Below are 17,371 nucleotides of genomic sequence, written 5' to 3'. Positions count from 1 at the left end.
TGATCAGCACATAATGTGACTGCAGAGGGTCTCATCTGTATACTTACTATTTAGATAAGACATATTGCATTTGAATGTATTGAAAAAAACAAGAGAATGAAAGTCACACACATCCAAAAAAAACTACTTTGAGACTGAATATTCAATTCAGTATTTTACTCATCGTTGTCATGCCAAGTCTCACTGAATGTTGCTGGTGCTACTGACCTCTTCACAACATCCCTCCACATTCATCATCACAATGGTATATGGCATCTTTTTCACAGGCTCCAGGAGAAAAAGAAAAAGGTAGACACTCTGGTAACACTTGAACATTTAGCATATTATGCAAGGCAGAGGAGGAAAGAAAGCACGACTTTATGGGTGACCTTTCTCCCATCCGTCCCGTCTGTCCTCATAATATTTAATGGTCTCGTAAATTGGGAAACATTCATACCGCAGCCTTTATTTCTTTCTCATAAGTTTAAACACCCTGAAGGAAGAGTTCTATTTTTCTGCCATACACATGATGGCTGAATATTGTGCAGTGCAGTCTGACCTCTATTATTTGAAGGTTTTGTCTTTCTCTTCCAGTAATGCAATAAAAAATGAACCTAAACCAAAACCTTTCCAATACTCCCAGCGTGTTCTTGAAGTGCTGTCATATAAATTATTTGTATTTGTTTAACTCACAGGTTGAGGATGCTCGAAAAAGTGAAGGTTTTCAGGCCTGCAAAGGATCCTGCATAATATTTTTGATATTGATGAAAACATAAGAAAAATCATACAAACAACCTGCAGCTCTTATAAGAAGGAGAAAGACCTGCATGCATGGGATCCACCTCATGTTCTGCAGTGGCTGGACAGCAAAAGAGAAACTTGACTTAAAGAAGAGTTCAGCTTTTGAGATGACTGAGTTGTGTCTAATATCTTTTTCATCGTGGCATGAAAGCGTCACTGCACAGAGCGGCTGCATAGAATTTTAATTTGAAATGATCTTATCACATAATGAGCATCCTGCCTGTTTTTAGAATTTTGGTTATGAAACATTGTTATGCAATGGCTAAAATAAGCACTGGGCAGTGCGGTTTGGAGTGCTACGTGTGCTCACATTTACATTACAGCTTAACCTGTTTTATCTTTTTGTGGGATGTAAAGTGTACAAGTGAAAGAGGTTACAATGCACTGTCAAAATCTGTAGTCTTATCAAACGATCAATATGTTTGTCTAAATATGAATAACCTTTTTTGCTTCTTTTATTAATTTCATTGTGTATATTTAAAGCCAACAAATAACTGACAGAGAAACATGTCCATGACCCAGATGTGACTTATATGTGTAGCCTATTTGCCATTTTCGAGACTGCCTGGCCTGACTGCTGTGTACATAAAAGTTAGTTTCTTGATGGAAATTTAGATTTCTACGTTGAGTATTACAAGCAATACTGTAGTATATCAGCATAGAGCTGGTGTGTGCTCAGTACAACATCAGAGTATTGGACAAAACAAAGCTGTCAGATATCAGGCGCGGCTGAAGGCTTGCAGCACAAGCTTCATGACATTCATACTGAGCACATTTATTTTAGAACTGCTGATGATTCACATTGTGTTTCGAAACAAATCTTTTCACCTACTGATGTAAATATGGCTGCAGAACCTAGGAACAACTAAAAAAAGATTCAAAATCAAAATAATAACACTGGACGTAAGTAACAGGAATGCCTGAAGTGAACTGGAAGAAAGAGAGAAGCAGACAGGTCTTATGAAAAACATTACTGGGAGCTGATCATAAAACATTGCGATACCTGGCAAATTAAATCTGCAAAGGTCTCTACAGTCGCAAACTGACACGCAAGGCCTCTTCATCTCTCTTTAATACACTACTGGGATCTCAGTGACATATTCATGCGAGCTGGTGTCTGTACCATCTGCCCTCTGAGCAGTGAAGCCAAATCAATCATCCAAACTGAACAGAAAGGAGAGATCAGCATGCAGCGATAGAAGATATATTTTCAAAACTTTGAATACAACCTATCATCTGAATGTATCTTGTTCAAACAACGTAATAACGTATTGGCACAAGATTAAAAAAATTGATATTGGATATAAAACTTATTTGATTGGAGACTTTATTTCAAAATAACTGTTTTCACTTCTGCTTTTATTTCTCATTTGTATTTTTCACTATCACACATTGCATGTCATTTTCCTTTCTTCATAAAATCACTTTTCAAACTGACACCATCCATCCATCCATTTTCTATACCACGTATCCCTTTCGGGGTTGCGGGGGGGCTGGAGCCTATCCCAGCCATCAACAGGTGAGAGGCGGGATACACCCTGGACCGGTCGGTAGTCAATCACAGGGCACAAACACACAATCATTCACACACACACACTCACACCAAGGGGCAATTTTACAGTCACCAATTAACCTAATGAGCATGTTTTTGGTCTGTGGGAGGAAGCCGGAGTACCGGGAGAGAACCCACGCATGCACGGGAACAACATGCAAACTTCACACAGAATGGGAATCAAACCAGCAACCTTGTTGCTGTGAGGCACGCGCACTACCTGCTGCGCCACCGTGCTGCCCTCAAACTGACACATTTTATGTCATCACTTGTTAGTGTGTCGGTAGTCACCTCCCCATCATCTTTCAGCCAATCAGGTGTCCTCCTCCTCTCTCAAGCTTGCAAGCTCAACCACTGCTACCAACCAGCTAGCTCCTGTTAGCTGCAGAGCAGGGGTGTCAAACTCATTTTCACTTGGGGCTACATCAGCATTATGGCGGCTTTCAAAGGGCCGGTGGTAACTGTAAGACTCTAAATATAAGTACTCCTCAATATATTCTTAAATAACTGCATTTGATCATTATTTATTCAAGTGTACAAATATTGTACAAGCATTTACATAAATGTAAAAATAGATGGAAGCATGTTGCTCTGTGTTATCATAAAATGAGTTATTAGGTTAAGAAACCCACATAAATTGTATTCCTTCATCACAGACACGTCCTCGTAACACAGAAGACGTGCCGCTTTTTCTCCTTGAAGCACAATCATGTACTCGCCTTCCCATCTTTCATTAGATTGCCTTCCCTCTGCATCCATTTTTCTCTTCTCTGGCAATTTGGGATTATTTGTAGATCTTTTTCTGCTCCATCACTTGTTAGGAAACCTGTAGTTAAACGGCGAAATGGAAACACGGCAATCTAGCAGCAGGATGCCATCATTTTGCGGGTCACAAAATCAACATGCATTGCGGGAGATGTAGTTTATGGTCAGCAGCATAGACTTTTATTTTAAGACAATCGTGCCTTTTAAGCTCTCACAGACCACATAAAATGACATGGCGGGCCGGATTCAGCCTGTGGGCCTTGAGTTTGACACATGCATCATCTAGAGTATCAAAAATGTTAAACTTAGTCTGAATCAAGCAACTGGAGGCTGCGGCTGTAAATAAGCACAGACACACTAACGACTGTTAAGCCTCTCTGGCTTTTCAGCTTTAGCTTAACAAGGTTACTAATGCTACCTACCTTGTGAGCTTGAACTACAGTATTATTCAGCATCAAACTGAAAATCCAGTGTTAGCATTGTTAGCTTGTTGGCTACAGTGCCTGTATTTTTGCTCTCCACAGGCTTTTGTGTCTTTTTCTGAGGAACGTCTTTCGATTGAAAGTACGGGACAAATCAACCAGCAAACATTAGCTGCTGCTGCTGCTGCTGCTGCTAACACTGTCACTGTTTTATGTTGATGCTGATAAAACAACTCACAACCCGGCCTGTGAGTTAGCCACATGGGTAGGTAGCACATGTAGCCTTGTGAAGCTAAATAATAAAAGGAGATGTTAAATTCTGCATCTGCCTGCTGTGTTTATTTGCTAGAAGATAGTTGACATCCAACAAGCAAATCAACTGCAGTTATCTGATGAATTCTTCCACCGTTTCTTTTCTGAACCTTGAACTCAAACTCTTTTTGTTCTTGTCATCTTTACAATTACCTTTCTAGATGTGACAGTGTTTTTTGGGACTGGCAACATGAAACACAGTAATGTACCAAAGTGTGCCTTGGAGCAGTCCTCACACCAACCTCCCCCTGTTGGTGTCTTGTGAACAGACCCACAGAGACACATGAGTTTTCGCCTGCATGGCCTGAAGGATCCGTTTGGCTTCACAGCACAGGAGGTGAGGCTGCTTTCAGCGTTTGAAGTTTAGGAGCTCTGACTGAATGAAGCCAGTTTCTCTCTGAGAGAAAGAGCCACTGTATAACCCAAACTTTGCTTTTGTTGCTTTTTCTTTTGATACTTCTGTTTCTCTGCTTTCATTCTCTTTGCTTACTGACTTTTAACCAGTCACTTACCAGATTTAGTCAAACCAGTCCAGTCAGACATTCCTTCCTCCCTCTTAAAAGAGTTATTTGGTACTGTTGGGTCTGCTGTTGTGACTGTGATAAATAATTCCCTGTGGATTATCTCTATTTCTGATTTAAGCATGCATTTGTCTAGTCCCTAAAGAGACAAAGCCTCCATTCCCTTGACTTGATTTTGATGACGGGCCAGTAACCATGTTTATCTTCTGTTTCTGAAGTGCTATAAAATGTGGTTTCCTCTGAGCTGTAGCTGTATATTTGACAAATCTCAGTCTCTTTGCAGAAAACTCCAACATACTGAGACAGCTGAAATCACTGATTCCCTTCTCAAGTTTAACTTTGATCCTATGGGCTTGCATGCAGTGCTCAGTACTGTGGACCACACTTTTCTGTCCAATTACTCTAAACAAGGCATCTTAAAGGATAGGTTACGATTTTGATCACAATACTGTCTTGCTCATATTGTATTGTATAGTAAAAAGTTCCCTCTTTGTGTGACTTTCCCTCCACTGGAGTTTAAGGAAACACTGTCTGGGAAAACAAAAAGAAGGAATTTCATACTTCATGACTTTGGAAGACCCCCATTTGACTTGACTAACTCAGACTGCCAGGTGTTCAGAATTTCTCTGAAGCTTCAGCCAAACCTTTGGAGTACATTTTTGTACAGAGCAAGGGCTGTGGACATCACTTACGCTGGACTTGTGCTATGAGTGGATCTCTTCATGAGTAAGGATGGGAGGAACAATAACAGCCATCACTTACTTTTCCAGTGTACAGTAAGTACAGGCATGTGAGTATTATATTAAGACAAACTTTAAAAACTCTGAAGCAATCTTTAAACGGTGTAGCTCTGCTGCATTTGCAGTTTTTAAATATAACTCTATACATTGTCCTCTTTGCACAGATCTTCATATAGGCCTATCTGGCGGTATGCCACGAAGACCAGTGTAGGGCCTGTTTCTCTTCTGATTTACATGTTTTTCTAAGATCATAATATTCACAAAAATCTCCTAGTTGTTTTATGTCTGGCTCAAAATCTCTGACACCAACAGTGCAGATGTTCTCATGGTGTGTCAGTCAATGTCAAATAAAATGCAACAAAATGTTTCACTGTTGAACATACATAAGTCAGATTTAGAAATGTACACTGTGCATTTCGTGACCTTCTGTTCTGTTATTTTTGTAAAAACAAATTACTTTTGTGTAATTGTTCTTCAGCAAGTAATGTGTTAAGTGATATATTATTGGCCTTATGCTTGGAAAAATAACTAATTCTCTTATTTGGTTCTATAAAATTCTACCTGCAAAGTACTAATCACTGATCATAATGGACACAGGAGGACCACCATTTTAGTGATCTCATGCTAGTTCGAACATGCTCCTAACTGGGTTTGTGCTGTTTGGCTTGTACCTTGTGTGCTTGATGTAAACTGATGACAGGGAAAAAAGTGGATGGACAGTAAAATAAGGAGAGGAAGGAGCAGAAATTCATAAAGACAGTCAGTTCTAATATCTTTGAAATCAGCTTGAAGCTGTATGTGCAGTAAGACTAAGCTGTGTAAAACCTCTTCTGTCTGCTCCCAGATAGAACGTTGTATTTGAAGAATGAGTTCTCAGTATTAGAAGGTTCTATATACAAAGCACCTGTGCTAAAAGCCCCATTTAACTGTGATGGAATACGATTAATATGAGTCAGAATGCCTCTGAGGTGCTTATTTATCCAACAATTAAAAGGGATCCTTGCTGTACAGTTTTGCTCTCAAGGATGTCAAAACTGTGTAGCTCAATATCTCAAAAGCATTCAGACTGCAGACAGAACTTTTTTTCCATGGTCATGATGCTGAACTCAGAGGGGGAAACTGTGCTGTCATCAGGAGAAAGTTCATGGAGTATGGACCAAAGTACAAGCGCCTCTCAATGTGACCAATTATATTACCAACGTTTCTTTTGCAACTTTTATGGATGGCCTGGATGTTTAATCGCTAGTGAAGGCTTTACTGTTGTTTTTTGTTCCCCTGGGAAAATTCATGCTCAACAGGCATGCTGTGCTATGAGCTGATCAATGGCACCAAGACAAACCACACAAGTTCTTTCCAAGGTCACTCTAATTATCAGAGGATTACATCACACTGATTATTACATGCATAAATGTACATTCTGAATATGGAAAATAGAAGTTGCTAAATCCTGTTAGTATGCATGGAGTAACAGATGGATGGGTGGGCGGACTGGTTTTTCACATGCAATATTTTAGCAACCGCAGAAAAGCATGTGAAAGTCATTTAAGTCCTTTCTCCGACTGTTTGTCTGGACATTTAAAAACGATCATATAGAACTGAGAGTGCAGGTTTCCAGTCTCACTGAGGAGAAGCTCAACCCATCTGCCGGATGGTATGACTTAACCGAGTTCGTTGTGGTTTTCCTGCATCACCCTGATCACACACTAAACTCCTTTGTGAAGACTGAAAAAAGGCTCAACGCTGAGCCACGATGTATTTTGAAAGGTGTGCGAACTAGTGGCTACTCTACTGCTGGCCTGTACCCGGACACAATAGGAAACAGTGAATAAGTAGGCGGTTAAGAGAAAGCTTCCTGGATGGCTTCATAAATCCACCTACTGGTTTGGCTGCTGAACAGTGAACAGCAGTGTTTGGGAGGGGGAGCAGTGAAGCCTAAACCAGGTTCATCAGTCTACTTCCTCCTCCACAGGAAGCTCTGCAGTGTATAACCGTAGAGTGGAAATGCTATTTCAGTAGGCCTGCCACATCGTGATATGTCGGAATCACGAGTGTATTAAAGGTTTAGCTGGAAGTTTTGTTTCCGTAAGACCTGACCACATTGTTTTAGAACAGGAACTGACTTTAATTAGAGTCTATCAAGACCCTTTGGGGTTTCCTTCAAAATATAGCCACGATTTCAGACGTGAATAAACAAAGTGGAGTGGAACAGAAACAAATTGACTTGGATGTTATATAACTTTAAGTTACTGGCTTTGTGTCCGACTCTGAACTTGCCCTTTTCCTCTGATGTCCAGGAGAGAGTGGGTGTGTGGTTCACCTCAGATGTACGCAATGTTAATGTAATAGAATAAATATTTAGGATATTCCTTTCCAAGCTTTGAATGACCAGTTAAATGACCCAACGTTCACAGCCTCGAAAACAAGTGTGAAATGAGGTGGAATCTGGAGAGAAATGAGAATGAATGTAATACCATGATGAAGTATGACAAATGATCTGTGCACAACAGCTGACGTTTCTGTTCAACATCTTTTATCACCAGAGAACAGAGGCTTCCAAAGAGTCTGCTCCCTGAAGACATTAGCAGTCCAAGATGAATGTTGGAGCGCACAGATTGCTGGCATGTCTTTTTTCAGTGCAGAATATGAGAGTATGAAAACTTTGGCGAAGCTTTTATTTCTTTATTTTTATTAATTTGTTTAGGAGAGACAGCCCACATGCAAGAATATAATAGAGCAGTGAATCTACTGATGTGGCACATACTGCCCTCTGCAGACGGTGGATTGCCCTGCCACTGGAAATAAACTGGCTGGCACTGTGTGACTCAAATACTGCAGATAGAGAGTCATACATTACTGAACATATTTGCACTCAACAAAGACTTACTGCTGCTGTGAAAAATTCAAGTCAAGGTAAGGAAACAAAGTCAAAAATTGGATGAATAAGTGCAGGAACATGATGAATGGAGGTGCTTTCATACAGGGTCAACAAATGGTTTGATGAGTCTGAAAATGATGTGAACAGTTAAGAACAAAGTTTGGAGTTTTGAACAGTGTTGCACCATCATCAAAATGCCAAATGAGGGAATATCTTCAGGAAGAATGGAGTTCATTGTCCATACACTAACTCTGTTCTTTTCTTTCAGTTATTGTTTATGATGCATTTTTTCACTGTTTCTGGGCGTTTTATGCTTTTATTAGACAGTGAAACGCAGAGAGATAACAGAGAATGAGGGGAGAGAGAAGAAGATGGGGCATGACATTCAATAAAGGCGCCTTCAACCCTAGGGCACCCTTAGTTTCACTATTTTCAACATCCAGCAGGAAATTACATTTTTTATTAAATGACTGCTCTTCCTGCTGGTTCCAAGACCCCATAAGTCCCTGTCACTTTCTCACCTGCAGAACAGGTAGAATGTGTTTACTACAACACCAAAAACACCAGCAGGGATTTTGCAAGTCATTTGACAAGAACCTGGGACAATGAAAACAGTACAAAGAGAGTAAAAATCTGCTTATTCTGAATTTGATTCAGCAACACGTTTCAAACACGTTGGGACAGGAGCAACTAAAGACTGGGAAAGATCCAAAAACACCTGTTTGGAACATTCCACAGGTAAACAGGTTGATTGGTAACAGGTGATAGCATCATGATTGGGTATGAAAGGGGCATCCTGGAAAGGCTCAGTGGTTCACAAGCGAGGGTGGAGAGAAGTTCACCACTTTGTGAACACATGACTGAATAAAGGACATTAATACATGCACTCAGGAGCACTTCAGAAAACTGCTCTTGGTAAACAATTTGTTCACGAATGATTGCATTCTGTTACTGACATTTTACACAACACCCCGGCATTTTTGGAAGTGGGGATGTACATTTCAATGCAATCCAATACAACAGCTCTGCCATAACATCTATCCTTATGAAGCTCAAAATCAGTTTTTGGGGACATTGGCAGCAATGTGTAAAGCTGACTTTGTTCCTTTCTGAGGAAAATAATGACGATGCTGTGCTGGGCTACATTATGTTTAGAGGTATTTCTATTTCTTTTGGTCCTTTCCATTTACATACATGAGTGTGACAGAATATTAGAAACACTGCTGAATATAATGTAGTCCAGTAGAACACCATCAAATATGAGCTCAGTGTGAAAATATAGAATTGAATGAATGTCTGTATGACAGCATAAACAACATTCATTGCAGGCATCACAAATGTAGATTTTAAGGCAGAACTGTTGTACTGGATTGCATTAGACTGCACATGTGTACTTAATAAAGTGAAAATTAGTGTAGTTAGTTGGTTGTGATCACAACAGTCATTCTACCAGCACTGAGACTGCACACTCGAGCAGTTACACTCCCCAGTGCAGCATGCACATTACAATATGGATATATGTTTGACTGGGAGGGAAAGAAAAACAGGCGATGTGCCTTTTGTGTCACTAACCTCTGGCATGTTCTTCGGTAAAAGTGAAGTTGGCTGGTTTTGCTGCTTTTCCCTCATTGTAAATAAGTGGCCAAAATCTCACAAAATCCAACTACATGCTGTCATTGTTGGGGTCTTTTGACCACATGGTAAAAATCAGTTTCCAGTATTTTGTTTCAGCTACAGTGCATGTTTGGTTATGTTGCACATCCAGTTTTCTAACTCAGACACTAAAACTAATTGATGACTTGAATTGATTTCAGTATGCAATTATATGACACTGTTTTAAAGCAGAACTGTCATTTTCAGGCAATATTAAAGGAGTCAACAGGACAAAAATCTCAGTTCAACTAATTTCTATTTTATTTAAAACATTCATCGTAGAAGTGCACAGCACTGACTGAAATCCTCTGTGTGCAGAAGAGCAACAATCTCTCTCTGCAAAGACATAGTGGCATCCGTGTTCTTTCTTAGTTTTACGAATGACACTCATCAAACAAAAAGCAAAAACAGAACACCAACACAAACTGTGCTCTCTTATCTCAACCACAGAGTCCCTTTTTGTGACTGCCCTTAGCACAGTAACAGTGATTAAAGGCTACGGTCACGAGGTATTTGTGTGTTCAATACTTATGAGGTAATTTGGCTCAAATTAACTCATTACTTTTGGTCTGTAGCTAAATTATACAGTTACACTCGCTCAGTAAAGAGGTGCAAACTCTGCCTTTTAGCCACCCCATTACAACATTCATATTTGAGATCTCAAACAAACAAACAAAACAAACAAACAAAAAAAATCCTCATGCTGGCTCTCCACAGAAACTTACAGCAGAGTATCCATATTGCACATTGCGTACGCTTCAAAGTGCTGTACCAATCTCATCAAGTCTATTCAAATTAAAAACACTACTTTTTCTTCAGTGTATTGCTATGTTCAAGAGAAAACACATCACATCTCTTAGTTTCCAAAAATGACTACATCCTGAACATCCCTCATCTGTCAAAGTACGGAGCAGAGCAGGTGTAGTGCATGCTGACTTGGTAAGCCCTGCTGGGAATGTTGGACTTTGGATCCAGTGAGGTAGTGATGGCCTGGGTGTTTCCGTGCTGGGGGCCGTTAGGAGCCTGCAGGCTGGTGGTGGAGTGGCTGAGGTAGGAGGCTGGCCTGTGGTTAGGGGCCAGGCCCGGCTGCGGAGCGTGCTGGGGATACTGCACGCCGGGCTGGTGCAGGTACTGGGCCACAGTGGCTGTCTGGCCTGAACTGTGGTACACTGTCTGACCCTGTTGCTGCTGCTGTTGTTGCTGCTGCTGCACAGGCTGCACAGGCTGCTGACACTTCTGCTTGCCGGCCTCTTTAACATCACTGTCATGTGCACTGGAAAAATAGAACAAAATTTGTGCTGTTGATTAGTGTGTCTCTTTGTGAATGTGTAGCATGAAATGTATGTTACAGGCTACTTGTACTGTTTGCTAAATCCTATGTTCTTTGTGTTATGTGTCAGCATGTACTGTGAGTTGTCAGTATCCCTCTGCATCTATGACACCGAGATGAATTCCTGTATGTTTAACCTGTCTTTGGTGACTACAGTCATTTAAACTGTCATGATCATTTACACACAGATACACACATGAGGAGTTTCTCTGCACATGGGACCAGGTTCTCCCATGTGTAGCCAGTCCGGCGCTGCAGTCGGGGTGGCCATGTAGGGGACAGGTGGAGAATGAGGCGGGAGGTGGCCACACATGCAGCTGCCACCAGTGAGGGGGCAAAACACAAATACACATGATCTGAGGGACGAAAGAAAACAGCAATGCATGAGCACAAGCAGCGATGGATTCTTCATTGGTCCAAATAGACTGAAGGCCAGAATCTAGCTAACTTTGTTGATTTGTTTTACCTGAGAAAATGTTATCATGCCACACACATTTGTGTGAAAACAGCACAGAAACTCTGCAGTAACTACAAAACAGGTGGAGCAGTCATTTACTCAGGTGCCATCACACTTACTGCCAATGCGACAGCTAAGAGTGCTACACTACAGCAAGTGACAGCTAGCTACTGAGATGGACACAGCTCGCCTTACCTCAGGCTAAATCTACATCCACTTATTGATTTCTAGCTATTTTGAGACATTTTGATGAACAAACATCTTGTTATTTCGGTTTGTTGTTCCACATAACACATCAACCCCTCTAAAATCAAACAATGATAGATACCAATACCAAGCTAAACTCCTGCTAAAGCTAACTAGCTTAGCAGAGCGGCGGTAACCACCGCATACAATATCAGCCTAAAGAGCCATAAAATGGAGGCATTTTGGATCTGAGCTGCTTGCCGGCCAGCTTGAAAACTTTCAACTCTTCTTAACTTGACAGCTTCTGCATTTAGTGCTCTCTTCCTATGCAGGGCAGTGTATTATTAGAGTAACTCAGCTGTTTGATTTCATCACAGTATGTTGAAATGTGAGTGGTGAGACTTAAATCTATGTCATTTGTTTTGTAACTGAACTTTTCTCCAAGTTTGGGACCCGTTTAAACTCCTTCAAGGACCCCTGTAGTTCTTTTAATGACACACTGAGGGTTATCTCTAAGACTAAGAAGTTTAAACATCTTATGAAATGCATCTTACCTTGCAAGGAAACCTCCAGGAAGTAATCAACATATTTGGCCATGTATAGTTTGGTCTTCTCCAGGCTGGTCATAGGCCAGCCATCGCGGAGGTCTCCCTCATGGACAGCAACAGACAGGCAGTAGTCTATGAAATGAGCAGCTGTGGGGAGGTACAGGTTCCACTGGAAGGTTTCCAGCAGCAGCAGCTCCATGTCAAGTAAGACCTGCTTGGTCAGGACTAGGTTCATGGAGCTCATGCAGCCCAGACTGTTCAGGGTCTCCAGCTTGGGGACCCGGTCTTCCCTTTCCTCAAACTTGCCTGCAATGAGGAGCAAAACATGACACCATGCAGAGGCGGAACAGCCACGCGCTGGAGTGTGAGGTCAGCTCCAAACTTACTGGCCAAAAGAAGACATGAGAGTGAGACCATGTGAAGCTGCTGCACCGTGAGGTCATAGCGGTCCATGAAGAGGTCCAGCAGGTAGACAGCCAGGTGTCTGGCTGCTGGACACAGCCTGAAGTGATTGCTGACGATGGCTATGAGGTCCGCAAAGTATTGTCTCAAGTTGAGCTGAGGGGACTGGCCTTTGTAGGAAGGCAGCTTGAGCTCCTGTTAGACAACATGTTGTTTGAGATCCCAGAGCACTCAGACCTGATGGTCACTAAAGTGCAGTTTTATTTGATTCTGCTTTCATGTACACACAACATACTTGCAAAAATAGACACGACACACACACACTCTCCAGCCAGATAAACTGTTCTGGTATGATATAAACTCATCACAGATACTGATCGTAAGTATGAAGACACTACAGCATAGAAAGAGGGGAAAGCAGAAACATGCCTGACATAATTCAGAAAGAGTTTCCATGACATAGTTTTGTCCCTCAGAGAGCAAACAGCAGTTCATTTTTAACTGCAGTATCTTTCTCATTACGTATTATGGGCACAATACTGAAAGAATAGCCTAAATAAAAAGGATTACCATTATCAAAAATGTTTATGTTATGCACTGATTTTAAAACTGACCAATACATCAACAGATTTTTAATCGACTTAATTGGCATCAGCCTAAAAATCCGGCATCAGTCGCTCTCACATACATGTACGCGCTCACACACACGCATGAAGACACGTATTCACTACAAAGAACACAAACTGGACAATGGCACATACAAATAAATACAAAGAAAGAGAGCACGAAACAAAGATAATGACACAAGACAGAAACAGTTAAAGGTCTCTTATTGATGTTCCACTTAGAAGCAGTGGCTGAAGTCACTGTGTCTCACTCACTTTGTATCGGAGCGACTGGTAAATATCTGCAGCGAGTTGTCCTTTCCACCATTGGTCCTCCAGCTCCATTTAACACGCTGCTTTGAAAACCTCTGAAAGGCAAATCATGTGAGAAGCAATCCATCAGTTCATACTTAATGCTGAAGATGTTTTGGACAAGGAAAAAAACAAGTATCAGATGCACCACCACACTTTGAAACTTGTCTACAGATCGGGAGAGGACACCGCCATCAGTCGCATGTCGCTCATTGTATTTTTCTACAGCAGGAAATAAAAGATGTTGATGGTTCAAAAGTGTAAACTCACCCGATGAGCGCATGTAGTGAAAGGACAGTTTCACCTAAGTCAACCTCTATTCAAACGAGCCGGACACGCTCGCTCACACTCATTGTTGTAATCAGAGGCTCTTTGGCTCAGCACGAGTTCAGCGAACGCTGCTGCTGCCTTCAAATGCTTCCGGAAACACGACGCCCTAGTTAAGAGCGCACAAACAACCAAAGTAAATGAAGCCGCGATTGCCAAAAGGCGATTTTGAGGGAAGAAAAACAAAACATTGGTAGTTAAATAGCTTAACATACCACACTTTTGCTATAAGGCCGCATTATTTAAAACATCGTATGTTTTTATCTTGCCTATTTCACTAATAAACCAACGCCTAAACACACGCTCAATTGATTGTTGACATAACCTTCTAAATGTTGGTGAAAGTGACTTTGAACAAGGAATATTCAAGTCCGAAATTGTCCTGTCCACCAGAGCGATTTTCTGAGGTATGTGGGAAATTTCCGGTTAGCACTTGAAAGCATCAATCCATTTTCAAGAGCGCGCCCGGTCTGGGATCGAGCACGTGCAGCAGAGCAAAGGCGACGGGTGAGGCTGATGATAAAGGCGAGCGTTGAATCAGCTGTCATACTTGTTTGAGTAAAACAATGTTATGTTCATATAAACATATGAATTGACCGTAAACAACAACAACAACAACAATAATAATAATGCAACACAGTACAAGTAGGTCGACTCACGCACAGGTACAAATCAGAAAAGGTTCTGGCATTAAGTGGCTGTGGGGTTGGATAGAAATAGATTTTTGACAATCTCACTCATTTTAAACACAACTACGTTAGCCAGTGTCAACTGCTGTTTATTATGTTTCTATTGCAAACACAACCTGTTTTAAATAATCTCTGTTTATTTATTTATTATTATTATTATTATTATTATTACTACTACAAGTCTAGCCCTAATAGACTATCGTGCAAATTTAACGTGTCCATATCAAGACATGGCAGACACTTCATGATTGAACCATCGTCTTAGCTCAATGCGGAAAATATGCATAATATTAATTCCCAAATAGCGCCATACTTACTTGTGATTGGCGGCGTCAACACATGCGGTATGAGTGTAAAGTTTTGCATCAAATATATTCAGCAAAAAGACACCAGGGAGAACTGGAACTGGTGTTGGTTATTCTTGCACCTTCTGTGAAGTAGAAGAAGAAACAATCCTTCTTCTGTTTTATGGCTGTATGTATGGCAGAATATTTTGGATTCAGCATTACAGAGGGACAACTGACCTCAGGATAAAGACCTTTTTATTTGTTGAAGGCAATGATTATTGATTGATTGAATATGATTGTTTTGTTTTTATTTGTGGAAAAATTCCACGTCCAGAAGAAGATTTTTTTTTAAATTTTCATCAAGAACTGCATCAATGTGACACTAGTTGTGTTTTTCCATTCATTCTTATGCACCAATGAGACACTATTTAGAATTCATATGACTTTTCCTTGTTTTTTCTCTGTAAACTTCATATATGCATCTCTGGTGTGGACAGATTTTTGAGTACATACTGTTCATGAACATGTTCTCTAAAGTAAAGACGAAAAACACCCCACCTCTTTCACATTGTCAACAAAATTATCAGTAGTAGTATAAAGTTGTAAATAACTTTCTTTATATACCTTTCTTCAAATTTGATGAGGCTGGCCTAGGCTGTGATTAAAAACATACATTGAAGTCTCAGTTACCAACATTGTTTTTATGCATCTGCTCTGCATGCTTCATCCTGGTGCTGCATTGCCACCATGTGACTGCAGTGATAATGGCACACAACGATACGGTCATCCAGGCAACAATGACACAGGTGTTTTCATTGGGCTGCACAGTAGCAGGCAGTAAACTGAGGGAAGCCTTCTCTGTGACCTACTGTGCTGAAGATAAGAAAAGATAATCCTTTTATTTATCCCCCAGAGGGAAAAATGTGGGTCAAAGACAGAAATGCAAATAAATAGAGAAACTCACCACTAAATAATAGGTATGTAAAAGAAAAAGAAAAAGAAAAGAAAAAAAAAAACTATACGAAAGCAGTTCAATTCAAATGACAGCTACTCACACAGTAGCTGTAACATTAAGTAAATATATTCTGAACACTGTATTTCCTTGCAAGACACAAAAATAAGAACTGATGTGTTCTAAGAGTTAACTTATCTGAGATGAGCCAGATCAACTTGACCCGGGAAATTTAGGGGCTTAAAATGTGGAAATAAAAACTAAAAGTACTTAACATATGCTCTCTTTCCAAGTCATGCAGTATATAATGATATTCATGGCTAATGACAGCCTTTTACCCAAAGCTAGACTGCACTTGAGAGGAAAGTGCCAATTATCATCTTTGATAAATAACCACTCTCATTAATACCTGGATTGTTAAATGACGGTTATCCTGAAAAGAAACTGAGACTGGGGTTTCATGTATTAGGCTACGGATATCCAATTTGTTTTGAGCTGATATTTTATGACAGTATGTAACATTTAGAGATGCCCATCTGCTCTGTTGTTCATTTTTCATAGTACGAATTCAAAATGGGTCACTTTGCCCCAGCAGCACACACAAGTCAATCTGACCCAGATAGGTTAAAACAACATCATTGTTTCACTGCGTCTGTCAGCGTCAGAGGACTAATCTTCACGCACTGTCCCCCGTTACCTGAACACCTCAATGGTGGTGATGATGCAGAGTGAAACTGATTATATACATCTGTCATTACAGACCTCAGCTGATGTTTTACTCAGGCTTTGTGCACTGAAGCAGCATGGGAGATTTTAGCTGGAGCTATGGAGGGATGTCGACCGCATTGAGCCAACCGTTCCAAGACAAACTGAGATTTCATTCATAATCCAACTCTGTTATAACCATCTATTGTCATGTACTAAAATCCAGAAACCATATATATAGATAATACTGTGTTATCTGCTAATTAAATATCATCATGTTAGCAGTTATACTGTGCTAGAAGCCATTCTTTTTATTTCTTTATGTGTTCTGTAGAGAGCCCTGGTGCAAATTCAATAAAAATTCACTGAAAAAGACATCATGGTGGTTCCATTTTGTGCTTAAGTCATTAAAAACGAGCAGTCCAGAGACTGTGGTTATGAGCAGGGGGTGAGGCTTAAGAGGACTGCTTGCTGCTCTGTGGTAGAAGCTGTTGAGGAGGTTTTAATGGACTGCATCTGTCTCCCAGAGGAAACAAATGGTGCCCTGGGTGGAGGGAGCTGGTAGCCATGCTTCCTCTGCTTGTCTTCGCCCCGGTGTCATGCAGGGCCAAGCTGGAGGGCAGCTGACATCCACTGACCTGTGAACAGCTCACTGCTGCTGTTTTTTCCCAACAGCTAGACAAAGATGCCAGAGAAGAGGATGTAAGCAGTCAGATATTGATCAGTACCAGCTGTGCGCTTCCTCAGAGGGGACGTCATGTTTTGGGTGCCTCACATATTCCGCTCAGGGGGAGTCACCAAAGATCTTGAATGACTCACAGGGTTTCTAAATCTGAACCATTGATTTTTGCTGTACTTCAGACATTCTTTGGTAGAACAAATGCTCTTTACCCAGTCTCCATTAAGGGAGGGCTCTGTTTCAAGTTGTTGGCAGCACAAAGGTCAATCCGC

General features: G+C 40.8%; 1 protein-coding gene across 1 annotated transcript; it reads right to left on the bottom strand.

The window, feature by feature from the left end:
* Positions 1–10,099: 10,099 nt before the first annotated feature.
* ccnj (cyclin J) lies at positions 10,100–13,860 on the bottom strand. Its single transcript, XM_070977941.1, has 6 exons — positions 13,731–13,860; positions 13,425–13,516; positions 12,528–12,738; positions 12,148–12,447; positions 11,147–11,306; positions 10,100–10,893 (listed from the first exon to the last, which is right to left on the bottom strand). The coding sequence occupies exons 2-6, from the start codon at positions 13,491–13,493 to the stop codon at positions 10,512–10,514; spliced, it is 1,122 nt and encodes a 373-aa protein (XP_070834042.1). The 5' UTR covers positions 13,494–13,516; positions 13,731–13,860; the 3' UTR covers positions 10,100–10,511.
* Between the last annotated feature and the right edge of the window lie 3,511 nt (positions 13,861–17,371).

This window comes from Chaetodon trifascialis, chromosome 13 (genome assembly GCF_039877785.1).
Source record: "Chaetodon trifascialis isolate fChaTrf1 chromosome 13, fChaTrf1.hap1, whole genome shotgun sequence".
NCBI classification, from domain to species: domain Eukaryota; kingdom Metazoa; phylum Chordata; class Actinopteri; order Chaetodontiformes; family Chaetodontidae; genus Chaetodon; species Chaetodon trifascialis.
The sequence above is the reverse complement of the archived record's forward strand: the minus strand, read 5'-3'. Positions and strand labels throughout refer to the sequence as shown.